Genomic DNA, 14,333 nt, shown 5'->3' on the forward strand with positions numbered 1-14,333 from the left:
GGCTTCCACCGCGCACGCGCAGCAGCGCCTTCCACTAGGCTCAGAAATGGCCGCGCAGTGTGGCTGCTCCTCTAGGAGGGACTGGGGACGGACACTTTCGCTCCTCCCTTAGCCTCCAAGTCCCAGTTCTTAGCTGCGCTGGCATCAATGCGTCAGGTTACTCCTCAGAGAGGATCGTACGAAATTTGAGTCCCTTCGCATTAAAAAGAAAACGGAAGGCGGTCCTGCCGAAACCCGGGATCGAACCAGGGACCTTTAGATCTTCAGTCTAACGCTCTCCCAACTGAGCTATTTCGGCTCCTCTCACGCTCGCCTTGCAGCGAGATATTACTGAATTCTTCGCGTCTTCCCGCCCCGTCTCTTCGTTAACTGCAGCGTTTCTCCTTTGTCTCGTTAAATTGTCACATCAGAATTCTTTTCTCTTGCTTTTTACAAGCCACGATTAGCTGCCCTGCACCCGTAACGTACTTTCTTCAACAGGACCCGAATCTCTGGCTTCCTTTTCAACCGGGATCGTGAACGACGAGCCCGGGTGCGGCTGCCGGCTTCGGCGGTCGGTGGGCCCGGGCGCCCGCCCCGGGGAGAGCGGGGTCGGGGGTGGCGTTGGCCGCCGCGCAGCGGGGAGGCCGCCCCCTAGGGCTCCTCGGAGCTGGGCTGCTCCCCGGGACCCCGCTCGGCGGTCCCCTCAGCCAACCCCCGGCCCTTCCCTCCAACCCGCCCCTGGGGTCAGGGAGTGGACCGGGTCTTGGAGGCAGGACTGGGTCCTCGAGATGCCCCTTCAACTAACCGCGGCTTTGTGCGGAGCGGCCTGGCACAGTGCAGGCGCTCTGAAAGCCTGGCGTGCTCACCGGGGCCATTATCCATCGGCCATCCTGCTTCCTACGCCGGTAGATATGTTTCTGAAACATCCTCTACGTGCCAGGCAGACATTCTGCAATGCCTAAACATCCTATTTTTCCCCCCTTCTCCAATTAAATTGTAATTCGCTGAAGGCAGGGATGATTATCGTACCGCACTTTTAGCCGGCTTCTTAGAGCATTGCATTAAAGCGGGGCTTCACAGCCAACATTTAGGGGTTGATGGATGGATGCATGCATTCCAATGGTGGGGGGAAGGGGAGGGAATATTTGGATTTGTTTGCAAACGCTAAGGTGGAGAGTCGCTTTCTGAGCTCCTTTCTTGTGTCAAATCCAAATAACAGAAGAGCTTGAGATTTAAAAGAAGGTATTGGCTAAGGTGGGGAAGGAGACCAGAGAACTTGGGGACGGATAGTGACCTGTGAAGGCTTTGGTGGGCTTGGAGTGAAAGAAGGAGAAATTTGAAGCATCTGCCTTGTGCGCCTCATACGTAAAGAAAGAGATAAGAAAAGATGACTTTTACAGGCCTTCTTGTGCGGCATGAATGTAGCTACCTTTCACATTCTCTTCAAAACAGTGCAGGAAAGACTTGAACCTGGGTGACTAGGCAGTTGCCCGGTTCGTTTTGAAGGGGTTGGGGGTGTGGGTAGGGGGGTAAGAAAAGGTCCATGGTCTGAGGGGAAACGGAGGAAAAAGGATCGGAGAGGTAAGAAAAGGAAGAACACAACCAATAAACTTCATATTTTACACTTTAATGTGGTAGCATCCTTTGGCCAATGACAAGATAATAGAAAGTAGATCGTAATAGTGATCACTGGTAGAGTAAAGGTGGATTTCAGAATGTAAGTGTTGTGATGTATGTCATGGATTAACTGGTCGGCCACACTGCTGGTTTGCCCTGAACAGTCCTTGTTTACATCTGTTGTCTCTGAATCTCGGTAGGTACTCTTGAACATATCCCAGAACGACTGGAAAATAACGATGTGATCACCCAACGTACAAACTGTGAAAAAGAGCCACAGCTTGTTCTACATAATGAATTCTACTGTGTCACCATTAGTGGAAAGATCTTTAACGTCAGCACAATATTTGTTGCTGTTTTATAAAGGAGATTATTCCCAGGCGTGGTGTCATCATTCCCAAATTGTGCAGCCAGGTGCCATGGGGTGCTGCATGGGTACATTTTTTAGGGAAACATAGTGATATTGGACATCTGTGGGACGCTGCACAACCTACCAGGTAGCTCATAGTTTCAGCCATAGATAACGCTACATTTCTGTCAGTGACATTATCTCTTTGGGAAGCTAGGTTTTCAGCCGTTATGATAAAAAGCAATTGCCTGTGAAAATAAATGTGTAAAGGAAATAAGAGTGGCGGTGTCTAGTCTGCTTCCATGGCTGGAGAAAGTGTGCATGAGCTACACAGGGTGCACACATCCCATTGGTAAATCATGATGTTTATAAATAAAACTTTTCTTTCCATTTATGTGTATAATTTTTCCCAAACAGTTACAAAATTGTTGGACATAAATACTTGAGTTGTTTGAGCCTGAGCACTTAATAAAAGGAACTGTTTGTGCCCTGGCCAATGTGGCTCAGTAGGTTGGAGTGTCTTCCCATACCTGGGTTGCAGGTTCAATCCCTGGTCAAGGCATGTACCGATTGATGTGGATGTTTCTCCCTTCCCCTCTTTCTAAAATCAATAAGCATAAAAAATAAAATAAAATAAAATCAATAAGCATAAAAAATAAAATAAAATCAATAAGCATGTCCTGGAGTGAGGATTTAAAAAATTTTTAAATAAATATGAAAGGAAGTTTGGTATTTCTTTTGGCGTGGGGCATTAGAAAAGATTATTGAGACACTGAGCATTGGAACAGAGAAAGTTTGAAAACCTCTAGCTTAGTGCCTTAGTGTTGATAGTAAGAATGAAAATCATTACTGAGCTTGGGAGAAAATCTGGCTTTGCTCAGCAAGACTGCAGAGGCAAGAAGAGCCATCAGAACCTCCACAGAGACCATGCGCCAAGGGCTCCAGTAAAGTGAAAACCCGCACATACGTCACAGAGAGAGACAGATGAGAAAGAAGTTGGCACTCAGATGAGAAGGACGTTGAAGAAGACTCCATGTTGAAAGCAGTTTTACATAGGCCGCAAATTAGCCCATGGATTTCAGCCAACTCCAGTCTAATTACCTATGATGACTATGAAAACTAATTATGAGAAGACCTGAGACTAAAACCACTAAAGAGAATATGTTGTATATAGTTATAACATCTAATACATTTTTGAGTTGCTGTCAACTGATAATTTGTCCTTAACTTTGCCTCCAGGACCCCACAGCACACAAAAATAGCACTTACTTTGATTTGCCTCTGATTTTAATCAGTATTTCTCAAATATTTTTTTTTTAAATATGGGAATATATAAAAATGCATAGGAGCCGGTTTGAAGGGAATCCCAGTGGCCAAATTTAGGACAATCTGAGCAACAAAATAAATAAGGCAAGTAATAGATTATTTACCTATTGAATAAAACAAATATCCTAGGAGCACAATAACCGAGGGAGAGGGACACTGAGAACTCCGGCTTATGGGTGAATGACTTGCATCTACTGATAAATGTGAAGGGTGTAGTGGCATTGGAAATCATCATTTTCCAAGCATCATAGTAAAGACTGGTTCAGTCAAGAATCATCAATGGATGCAAAGTCTGAGGGAAAGTAATATGATGAGCAGGATCATTGCATGGTCTCAAAGTGTTTCTCCACATATTGCTTCATAGTTGCATGGGGAAGTAGAACCTATACAGTGGAGAAACTGGACAATGCCTTGATCTGGTCATCAAGATTAACATCACCAAGGAAGGACATTCAGATATCATGTGCCTCCTAATGTGATTACCTGGAGAGGACACAACTTTGTCACTTATGTAACGGTCCAGGCAGGGATGCGTAACCTGAATTTAATCTGGAGGCAACACAAACAATCCAAAATAAAGGGCATTTTGGTAAATGACTGGCTTGTATTACTTAAGCTGTTAAATTCATAAAAGCAAAGAGCTGAGAAAAGCAAAGAACTGTTTCAGATCGAAAGAGGCTAAAAAGGCATAATCACTAAATGCAATATGTGATCCTGGACTGGTTCCCATTGTGGGGAGGGGTACATGCCTTAAAGAATATTATTGGGGCAATTGAAGAAATTGGAATATGGGCTGTAGATTACATAAAAGTTTCATGCCAGTGTTAAATTTCCTTAAACTGGCAACCATCGTTAGGTAAGAAAATATTCTTGTTTTTAGGAAATACATACTGAAGTATTCAGGAACAGAGAGATATCAAATCTGCCATCTACTCTCAAGTGGTTCAGAAAAATAAAATAGTGTACGTACAAATACACACAGAGAAAAAGAGAAGAGAATATGAGAAAGTAAATGGGGGGAAATATTACAAGTTGCTGAATCTGGAAAGAGAAAGATGGAACTTCTTTGTACCATTTCGTAATTTTTATAAAAATTGGAAAGTTACAATTTAAAAACAAAACAAAACACTTAACTGATGTCCTTCTGGAGCCAGACAATTTCAGTTTAAATCAAAGTAATGCTAGAGACAGAGAAGAACTTAGGGTTTATTTAGTCTGACCCACAACTTTCTTTTAAATTTCTTTATTGATTAAGGTGTTACATATGTGTCCTTATTCCCACATTACCCACTCATCCCCTCCACTCATGTCCTTACCCCCCTGTTGCCTGTGTCCATTCTGACCCACAACTTTTACATACCAGGAAACTGAGGCCCAGAGATGCTATAAACAACTTGATTACGGTTATTGTCTTGCTTAAGATTGGCTTGGGCTGCCATAGCAAACCACCATAAACATTTGGGAGAGAGGAGGACAGTGCTTAACGAACAGAAATTTGTTTTCTCACAGTTCGAGGTCTGGGAAGTCCAAGATCAACGTGCCTGCCAATTAGGTTCCTTGTGAGAGATCTTTTCCTGTCTTACAGGTAGCTATCTTATCACTGTGTGCTCACAGGGACCTTTCCCTGATGCATGTGCATGGAGAGAGAGATTAGAACCCTGTCCTTATGAGCTCCTTAACCTTAATCACCTGCTAAAGGCCCTATCTCCAAATACAATCACTTTGGGGGTTAGGGCTTTGACATATGAATTGTGGGGAGGAGGTGTCACAATTCCAACCATAGTAGTTTCACAATTAGTTTAGTGCAGAACTGACTGCTGACCTATAGAACATTCTTTAGCTTGCACCAAATGCTCCTAATATGTTGTTGTTTTTTTTAAAGGAAGACCTTATTTCAATTAAAAATTGGCTTGAGAGTCTAAATCCTCAACTGGAATCTGGTATTGAAGGCTCAGTTTTTATATGGGCATGTCTACACATTTGAAATTCTCTATGTACAAAAAATAATACCTTTGCTTGATGGATATAAAGTGATTTCTTCAAAGTTATATGTTAATGTTGTAACTTAGGGGGAGAAGTATAGAAAAGTTAATAGATTGCAAAATCATCCGTGTACTGAATTGATCCAAAAGAAGTTCATTTATTTAAAGCCATTAAATCACAAGTCAACAAAGACCTTATTGTTTTTTGTTTTCGTTGAATCACATACATCGATAGAAAGCCTCTAGGTATACTTACCAGGCCAGAAACAATTAAGTAAATTATACTCAAGAACAACCTACCGAGTTTTTCATATGTCCTAATCCAATCCTCCCACATCCATCAAGCAAACGCCTAACTAATCATGTGGACCTCGCACAATGGCCTCAAGGCCCAAACACTGGGATTCCAGAGCTTGAGTTTCAGCAGCTTGCACACTCTTTAAGTACTCGTCAACCTAATTGCTTGTCTCTCTTTTTTAATGAAGTGGGCCAGCCCCCAACTGCATCCCTGCCCAACTCCCTACCCCACCCCTCTCCAGCAATGAAAGGATAAGGCCTGATTAGTCACCCAAAGAAATAAGACAAAATAAATGTAATGCAGGAGCTTCCTAAACCCTCGATAATATTTTTAAATGCCAGAAACAAGAAATAATTAGTCTCTCTCTCTCTTTTTTTTTTCCTCAGTGAAGATGCACAAGGTAGTGTTAAATGACGAAAGGCTCAGAAAAGGAGGCCAGGACAGAGAGCGCCTGTGTTATTTGGCCCTGAGTCCCCTCCAACCTCCCAGGAACCTCATATTCATGACAGTCACTGCTTTCATTCACTTCTCTAGTCCTGTTCTTTCATCCCTTGCCACACCTTCATGTCCCACCATTGGCCAGTTCCTGATCCACGTCACACTTACCCAGGAGTCTTCACAACTGTCAGCTCTTCTCTACAATTCTTCCCTGTCCTCCTAGCACACCCGGCCAGGGTTTTTCTGGAGGACGTCAGTAAATGGGTGGGATGGGGTGAGGAAAAAAGAGTAGAGCTTTGCTGCTTCCTGTGGTCAGGAAATGACTTCCAGCTTTCTTATGTATGAAAATGGCATTATAATTATGTAGGAGAATACTGTGGATTTTAGGCTATCTATGCTGAAGTGTTTGGTGCTGAAGTGTCATGGTGTCTATAGCTTACTTTTAAATGTCTCAAACATAAACACACACACACACACACTTATGAATAAAATTAATACAGCAAAATGTTAACAATTGTTCAATCTAGGTGGAGAAATGTACCTTTTAATTTTTCTGTTTTAATTTTTTATGACATTTGAGAAAAGATAAATATGAGCCTTATGTTACAGATCCAAGGAATTTCTGAATTGTAATGCTACTTTTCACTACATAGTGAAAACCCTTGTTTCTTATTGGTGGGTTTTTAGGCATCAGAATGTGAATAGGAATATATTTTGTGAGAATAGAGAGGTTCTTCACCAAATCCACAATCAGTCCAAATTGCCCATTTGTCCATCTGTTGCTAAAGTTTGTCCTGTATGTACCAGGACCATATTTTTGGAATCACCAAATCAGAACATGAGGTCTGACAAAGGATTTTTTCCCTTACTTCTGTTCTTACTCACATGAAAGCCTTACAGAGGTATAACATCAAAATATGCATAAATATGATTTTTTGTTTAATATATTTTTTGTTATTTACTGAAAAATAACACAATTAAATGAAATGATACTGTTTCAAAGACTGGGACACAATTTTCCAGAAAGTATGTTCAAGGAAGAAAGTATGTTTTATGTGGTCTGTGGTGTGTGAAGTGGTTGTAGTCAACTCCAATGTGATTTACAGAAAAACCTTTCTTTAACTTTACAAGGTCAACTCAATCTATCATGACATATGTTCGGGATAGAAATGTCTTCCTTTGTCTTTTATTCTTAACTTTTAATTTCCTTCTTGAATCAGGCTTTCAGTTTTGACCTTCACAATTACTAAGGAAAATCAGATTGCAGTAATTAGAATATTGCAGAAACACCCTATAAAACTATGGTTTGATTAGTCCATTAACTTAAGCAACCACACTTTTAACTCCTGAGAATTTTAAACTGATTTGATGTTAGCTGTGTGGTACACTATTTTTTTTTTATGATAGCTGAAATATTTGCAGAGTAAGTCAGAGGTAGCATACTTCTTTAGAATGTTACAAGGGCAAAAGGAAAGCCTGCAGAGTAGCAGATGAATCTTAGGGAAATGAGTGTTTTCTAAATATTAACACATGGAATCTGCACTTGATATGTAACATCCCAATAAGCTATATGTACATTTTACTGTGAAGGCTTTTCCTGAGCAAAGAAAAATTGCTTTATATTTTCATCTAAGTTTATTCGATTAAAAAATGTGAAGGGCAGAACTGCAGAACCATTCATCAAAGTTTTTAAATTTGCTAGAAATAGAAAGATGTTTCTCAAGGGCTTATTTGGCCTATTTCATGTAATATTTCTCATCTCTGTGATTTTTATGCAGCATTTTAACCTGAAAATGTGCTTTCCCTCCTCTCTTACCCGTATCACTGTTTCTCACCATGATCTTCACTAAGTGTTTCAAGTCAAGTCAGTATTAAGGCATTAAGCAAAGCACAGAACTGTTATTAGAACAGACTTTTCATTGCAAGATTTTCCAGCAGTTTAAAGCCAAGAGAAGGAAACTGTGAATTAAAATTGCTTTTTTGCTTCTTAAAATTGACCTAATTAAGTCAAAATGATAAAAAGGGGCTTCCTACTTTCTGTGTTTTTTTTATTGAATTACATTGGTTAATAAAATTATATAGGTTTCAGGTGTACAATTCTATAATACATCATCTGTATATTATATTGTGTTCACCACCCCATGTCTCATTCCATCACCATTAAGCCCCCTTTCCCCACTTTACTCTCTCCTGCCTTCCCCCACCCCCATCTACTTTCCCAATATAGGATAGAAAGATTACATTGGTAAAACAGAATATTTTCCACCATTGGGTAAAGCTTGTCTAAGAGTGTGTCAATTAAAGCATGGTGAGTTTATAGATCCAGAGACAGAGAAACATCAATCAGAACGTCAAACCTCAGGGAAGGTAGGGGACAGTGGGGGTAAGGGGAAGAGATCAACCAAAGGACTTATATGCATGCATATAAGCCTAATCAATGGACACAGACAACAGGGGGGTGGGGGCATGAATGGGAGGTGGGGGGTAATGGGGGAATAAGGACACATATGTAATACCTTAATCAATAAAGAAATTTTAAAAAAAGTTAATAAAGCATGGTGAGTTTAGCTATAAACACAATATTAGAAACACTGACTATTAAAGCTAAGCAAAGATCAAAGAACAACTATTCAAAGAAGTTTCCACAAAAGAAGCACCAAAGTGAGGATTAAAAGATCAGTCCTTCTAAACAACAAAACATAAGTGAAATCAGTAGCAAGCATAAGACTTGTGAAACTGGTTTACCTCTTTCTTAAAGTGTGAAGTTCAAGGAAGAAAGTATGTTTTATGTGGTCAGTGGTGTGTGAAGAAGTGTGGGGTTCTGCCTGGGGTGGGGTGGAAAGCAGATGTGTTTGTGTGGAAAGAGGGGCAGAGAGAAACTGAGAGAGACAAAAAGACAGTGACAGATAATCTGCTCCTTTAAAACCTCACAAGTGAATAGAGATGCTGAGTGTCTGGGCCCTGGGATACAGAGATGATTATACTCCCAGGAGCAACAAGTCTAGTGGGGCACACAAACCTATAAACAGATGAATCTCCGAGTAAAATCTAATGGTAATATAGAGAGCAGAATGTCAACAGCTGCAGGTGAGCCCAACTTTGGTGAGTAGGTGACATTTGGGTTGGGTTTTGAAGATTGACAAAGAGGAAGGTGCATTTCTGAATGGACAGATAGCTGTGCAGAGGAATAGGGCCTTCAAAGGGCTTGGAAGAGCCCAGCATCCTGAGGAGGCCAGGGTGCCCATGTGTGAGGGCAGCTGAGGATGGAGCTCGAAGGAAGCAGGGAGCCCGGGTATGGTAACCCTTTAGAGTTTGAAGCATTAGGCAAAAGGGAACCAAAATGTATTTTCTATGTCAGGGAGTGGTTTGGTTTATAAAAATACAAGTCTGGGTGGGCTAGAAAAGGTCAATGGCAGGGAGGAGAGAGGAGAGAGGGACATATGTAATACTTTCAACAATAAAAGATTAAAAATTAAAAAATAAATACAAGTCTGGGCAAGTATAAAGGAAAGGTCTGACTGGAGAGGGTCTGGAGGCAGGGAACCAGCTGGAGGGTGTCACAGTTAAATACTAAGGCAGTGGCAGTGAGTGAGAGCTGAAGAGGAGACACCAGAATTCAGAGATAGTTAAGGAGGAATTGTAGGATTTATAATTAAACATGAGCAGGGAAAGAAAGGAGAGTCAAGGATGGCCTCAAAGCTACTGGCTTTGGAAAGGGGGGAAAGTTGCTCTGAGTGTAGAATACAGGAACAAAATGTAGGTGCTAGGAAAACGAAGTGTGGGCATCATGGTCATCAGGAGGATGAGGATTGAGGATATCCAGAGAGAGCATGTGAGTGAGGAGGTTCAGAAAGGAATGCTGGGAACATCATCACACAGGACAATGATTCTTAACAAGGGAGGCAGCACAGAGGAAAGAAAGGAAGGTCCCCTGACTGTCTCAGGGGCTGGCTCTGCTTGGCTGCTTTTATTAAGCTGGGGACAAGGTGTGTTTTTGTGAAAGGGCATACTTTTTAGGAAAGGCAGGCTTGTGGAATTTTCCTTTTCCATCTGCATTGCCTGGTAACTATGTTTGCGCCTTTGCTGTGGGGACAAGATGGCAGATGGTTCATTACTGCCACCCTAGAAATGTGTTCCTGTCAAACCTTGATCAATTGTGCAGGCAGGCCAGTGGCTTCAACACTCGCAGTTAGAAGGAGATAAAATCAGCTATCTCCGTGTTTCTGAGTAGAGAGTGGAGGGGTGGTGACATTCTGGAGGTCAGCCTATCTGGCATTCCTTCTGGCCATGTGATCCTAACTTGGCTGTCTGGTCACCTGGTGTTTTCTATTCCCTGCCCAAAATTACTATGCTGTCTCATAATCACTACTCAATTTTTATTATCTAGATGCTCTCCTCTCCTACACTCCAATAAATGGACTCTAGATATTTTGCCTGTGTTGCCAAAAGGAACAGATTTTTTTGTCTTTACCTTACTAAACTTCAGCTGGCCACCTACTTGTTACTGAATGTCTATCCCTTTGGCTTCTGTGGTATTATTTCCTCCTGTTCTCTGCTGCTCCTCTATTTTAATTTTATTTTTTTTAACCATTCCTTCTTAATCTCTCTGGCTTCTCTACCTGAAACTTATACCTTGGTGTTTCTCATGGTTTGTGAATCATGACACCCATAATCATTTGTGTGACCTCCTCGGAAAGATTTTAATCCATTCTCAGGGTTTTAATAGCCATTTAATGCCTAAATACAGTTGTTTGAATGGAAAAAGACTTGCAGTTTATGATTATTATAATAGCTTTAACTCAAAAGAAAGTCACAACTATAAATCTACTTTGGCCCACATGGTTTGGATCTGTAGATCTCGAGACCTACCCACCAATTTGAGCTTCAGAGTCATGTCTGATTGTTTGTTAGATGTCTCCCACAGATCTCTAAAGATCTGCTAAATGTAATAGACCATTCTCCACTCTTAACAGTGCAACACTTAAAAATCTTAAAGTACCACACAAGTCAAGTTCACCTCCCACATATAATCAGTTAAGTTTTTTAACCTCAAGTGTTCTCAAATCTGTCCTTCATACTACCCCTTTCTTACAGTGCTGTGCTTTAGGCCTTCTCATTGCTAGCCTGATTTACTGCAATGGCTTCATAACTTGAATCTCTGCAGGAGCTCAATATTGCTTTCCTTAAACTCATCTTCCATACTGCTACCAGAATAAGCTATCAAAAATGTAATTCTGTCTGACGCATGTGGCTCAGTGGTTGAGCATCGACCTGTGAACCAGTAGGTCACGGTTTGATTCCTGGTCAAAGCACATGCCCAGGTTGTGGGCTTGATCCCCAGTGGGGGACATGCAGGAGGCAGCCAATCAATGATTCTCATCATTGATGTTTCTATTCCTCTTTCCCTCTCCCTTCCTCTCTCTGAAATCAATATTTTTTTAAAAAGAAATGTAGTTCTGCTATCAATAAAAATGGCAAAAGATCTTATAACATGTAAAAACACTCATGATATATTCTAAGCTAAAAAAAGGCAGACTCTAAAACAGTATATCCATTATAACCCCATATTTGGTTTTTAGAAATATACATATATATGTTTATATTTCAATAAATAAAATGAAGACCATCCACTGGGGTTATCTTCTAGTGGGAGATCATGGGTGATTTTTTTTTATTTAGTTTTCCAAGCTTTCTGCAATGAACAGATATTCTTTTTGAAATCAGGAAATCGATAAATCCCACTAATCTAACAATTTCAATTTCTATTGTAAAATGTTGAGTTAGCTCTCTGCTGGCAGAATAAAGTCCAAGAATGTTTTCATGGAAGACAAGGCCCTCCATGAGCTGGCCACCACTCCTCTCTGGCCTGATTTCCCCATAGTGCAATGGCTCTCAAACGTTAGGCTGCATCAGGATCAGTAGGCCCCACTCACAGAGTTTCTGATTCCAATCAAGTTTGAGATGAGGCCCAGGAATTTGCATTTCTAACAACTGATTCTAATACAGTTGGTCTGGGGACACATATTTTTTAAATCATTGTGATAAAATATACATAACAAAAATTATATCTTAACTATTTTTAAGTGTATAATTCAATGGCATTAGCAATTTACAACGCTGTGCAATTATCATCATTATCACTTTTAGAACTTTTTCATCTTCCCAAATAAACTCTGCACCCATTAAACAATAACTCCCTCTTCCCCTCTCCACCTAGCCCCTAGCCCCTGGTTAACCTCTACTCTACCTTCTATGTCCGTGAATTTGCCTACTCTATATACCTCATTTAAGTGGAATCATTTGTCAGCATCTGCTGGTGTCAGTGTTCCAGATTTGGGGTTAATAGGTGTGCAGTGGTATCTCACTGTTACGTTAATTTGCGTTTCCCTTGTGACATATAACATGGAGCATTAATTTTTTAACACTTTGTTACATTAAAAACAAACAAACTGGTTTTTCATGCTATGTTCCTAATGTCTGTCAAGGTCATCTTCTGAGATTAGACAAACAATAAAGTGAGTCTATTAAAACTGAAAACAAAAGTATACACAAAAATATATGTAAGAACAAATGATACAGCAAGTGTTTTATTTTGTCCTCTGCCCTCAATGACCAACTCCACCACAGACAATTGCTCAGTTGGTCCCATTTGTGCCTGTAACTTCCCAGCCTCCCTGAACTTTCACCTCAACCTCCCTTACACCTGGCTCCTGATCTCCATTTTCTACAGGCTACCTCCAAGAGGCATTTCTTCCCTACACAACGAAGACCTGTGGAGCATCATTTCAGATAATCTCACTCCCTCGTCCTTCCGCCCGACCCGATTCATACTATTCCCAATTCTGGCTCAATCTAACTATTTTTACATATCTCAGAATTTTGAAGTTACAAGTGTTCAACTTCAGTTTGTGTTTGATTTCTGTTTGGTAAATCCTCTTACTAATTTTGGATATGCTTACTCTTTCCCCACATTCTCCAGGTCCTCACTCCCATTTCTCTCCCCCTCCCTCCCCACCTCTGGGTTAATGACCTGGCTTTCTACTTCACAGAGAAAACAACCATCAATCATGCACCAAAGCCAGAAAGCTGGGCACACTCTTGGACTCTTTTATCTTTCTCAACACAATGTCCAATCGGTTACATTTTCAAATATAATGGGGAGAGAGGAATTAAAAATACATAATTTAGTATTTAAAAATTCTTCTATAGGAAAATAAAAACATTCATTACTAAAAAAACATGTTCTGTATTAAATACATTAAAATATAGATCATTTGATAAATAAAATCATTTTAAACATGATAAAATTTCTGATACAAGGTTACTTATACATAGTTCAATGACTTTGAAAATATAAAAATTATGTCCTTTTAAAAAAGATTTAACTTCATGTTACAAAATTATCAAAAGTTAAAAAGTGCTTCCATTTTGTTCCATTTTTAAAGCAATTGTAGCACAATACCATACCTTTAAAAAGAAGATGAGTTAGGGCCTACGTCTCATCCTACTTGCCTAAAAATGAGAACTTCAGAGACTTTCTAGGCAGGAAAAGGCTGGGAGGCTGACTGAGTTCAGTGCCAGCAAAGCTGTCATCAGCCGAGCTAATACTGTCCTTGTTCTCAGAACCGGGCAATGCCTCCTTCTGCCCATTCCTATGAAGGAGTCTTTCTATGCCTACTGGTTCCTAATTCAGAAAAGTTTCCTGAAAGAATCTTGATATTTAAATCCTATGCCAATACTGAAACTCTTCTAAAGATTGAGGAATTTTGCATTTGGATTTTATACAAAAAGTCATGAATCTAATTCCAAATGGAAAAAAAAAAAAAAGACACTTCATTTGGTCACTTGATTTCATATCTTGTCGAGGTAGGATAACTTTCTTCTTTTTCCAAAAACTGTCCTGACTACACAAACGGTGGCTGTATTGGGAAGGGTTCTAATGCCTTGTCCGCATTCTTCCAGTTGTCAAAATTTTCTTTGTACCACTCAACTGATAGGGGGGAAAAAAGACAAAAATAAAAATTAAAAAAACTAAGCATCAGTTAACCAAAATATACTGAGTTCTGCTAAGTAAGAAAAGTCTTGCCCAACAGCTTATGAGCAGGCAAGGACTGCCTAATGACAATTTGATTTTGAACTGACATTAATCAGAAGACATTTCATCAACAAAAATTCAGATTTAAAAATCAACTATTTTTTTTTCTTTTTAACTTCAATAGTGCTTCAATGTTTAATTTGCTGGTGAAAGTGTTTAAAACATTCTGATTTTAAGAAATTCAGGGGGAAATTAGATAAATCATTTGCATTAGTTTTAAAGTTACAGAAAATAGGTGTAGTATTT

General features: G+C 40.1%; 1 protein-coding gene and 1 non-coding gene across 2 annotated transcripts in view; both read right to left on the reverse strand.

Annotated features, from left to right (window-relative positions):
* Positions 1 to 225: 225 nt before the first annotated feature.
* Positions 226 to 298, reverse strand: TRNAF-GAA (transfer RNA phenylalanine (anticodon GAA)). Its single transcript has one exon. It is a non-coding gene; the product is annotated as a tRNA-Phe (tRNA).
* A 12,253-nt stretch (positions 299 to 12,551) lies between these two features.
* The window catches only part of TGDS (TDP-glucose 4,6-dehydratase), an 18,361-nt gene continuing 16,579 nt past the window's right edge, over positions 12,552 to 14,333 (reverse strand). Inside the window, exon 12 of the mRNA XM_008156482.3 lies at positions 12,552 to 13,982. Within this exon, the coding sequence (XP_008154704.1) occupies positions 13,897 to 13,982 (86 nt within the window). The 3' untranslated portion in view covers positions 12,552 to 13,896. The remainder of the gene's footprint in view (positions 13,983 to 14,333) is intronic.

This window comes from Eptesicus fuscus, chromosome 8, assembly GCF_027574615.1.
Source record: "Eptesicus fuscus isolate TK198812 chromosome 8, DD_ASM_mEF_20220401, whole genome shotgun sequence".
In the NCBI taxonomy this organism is placed as follows: domain Eukaryota; kingdom Metazoa; phylum Chordata; class Mammalia; order Chiroptera; family Vespertilionidae; genus Eptesicus; species Eptesicus fuscus.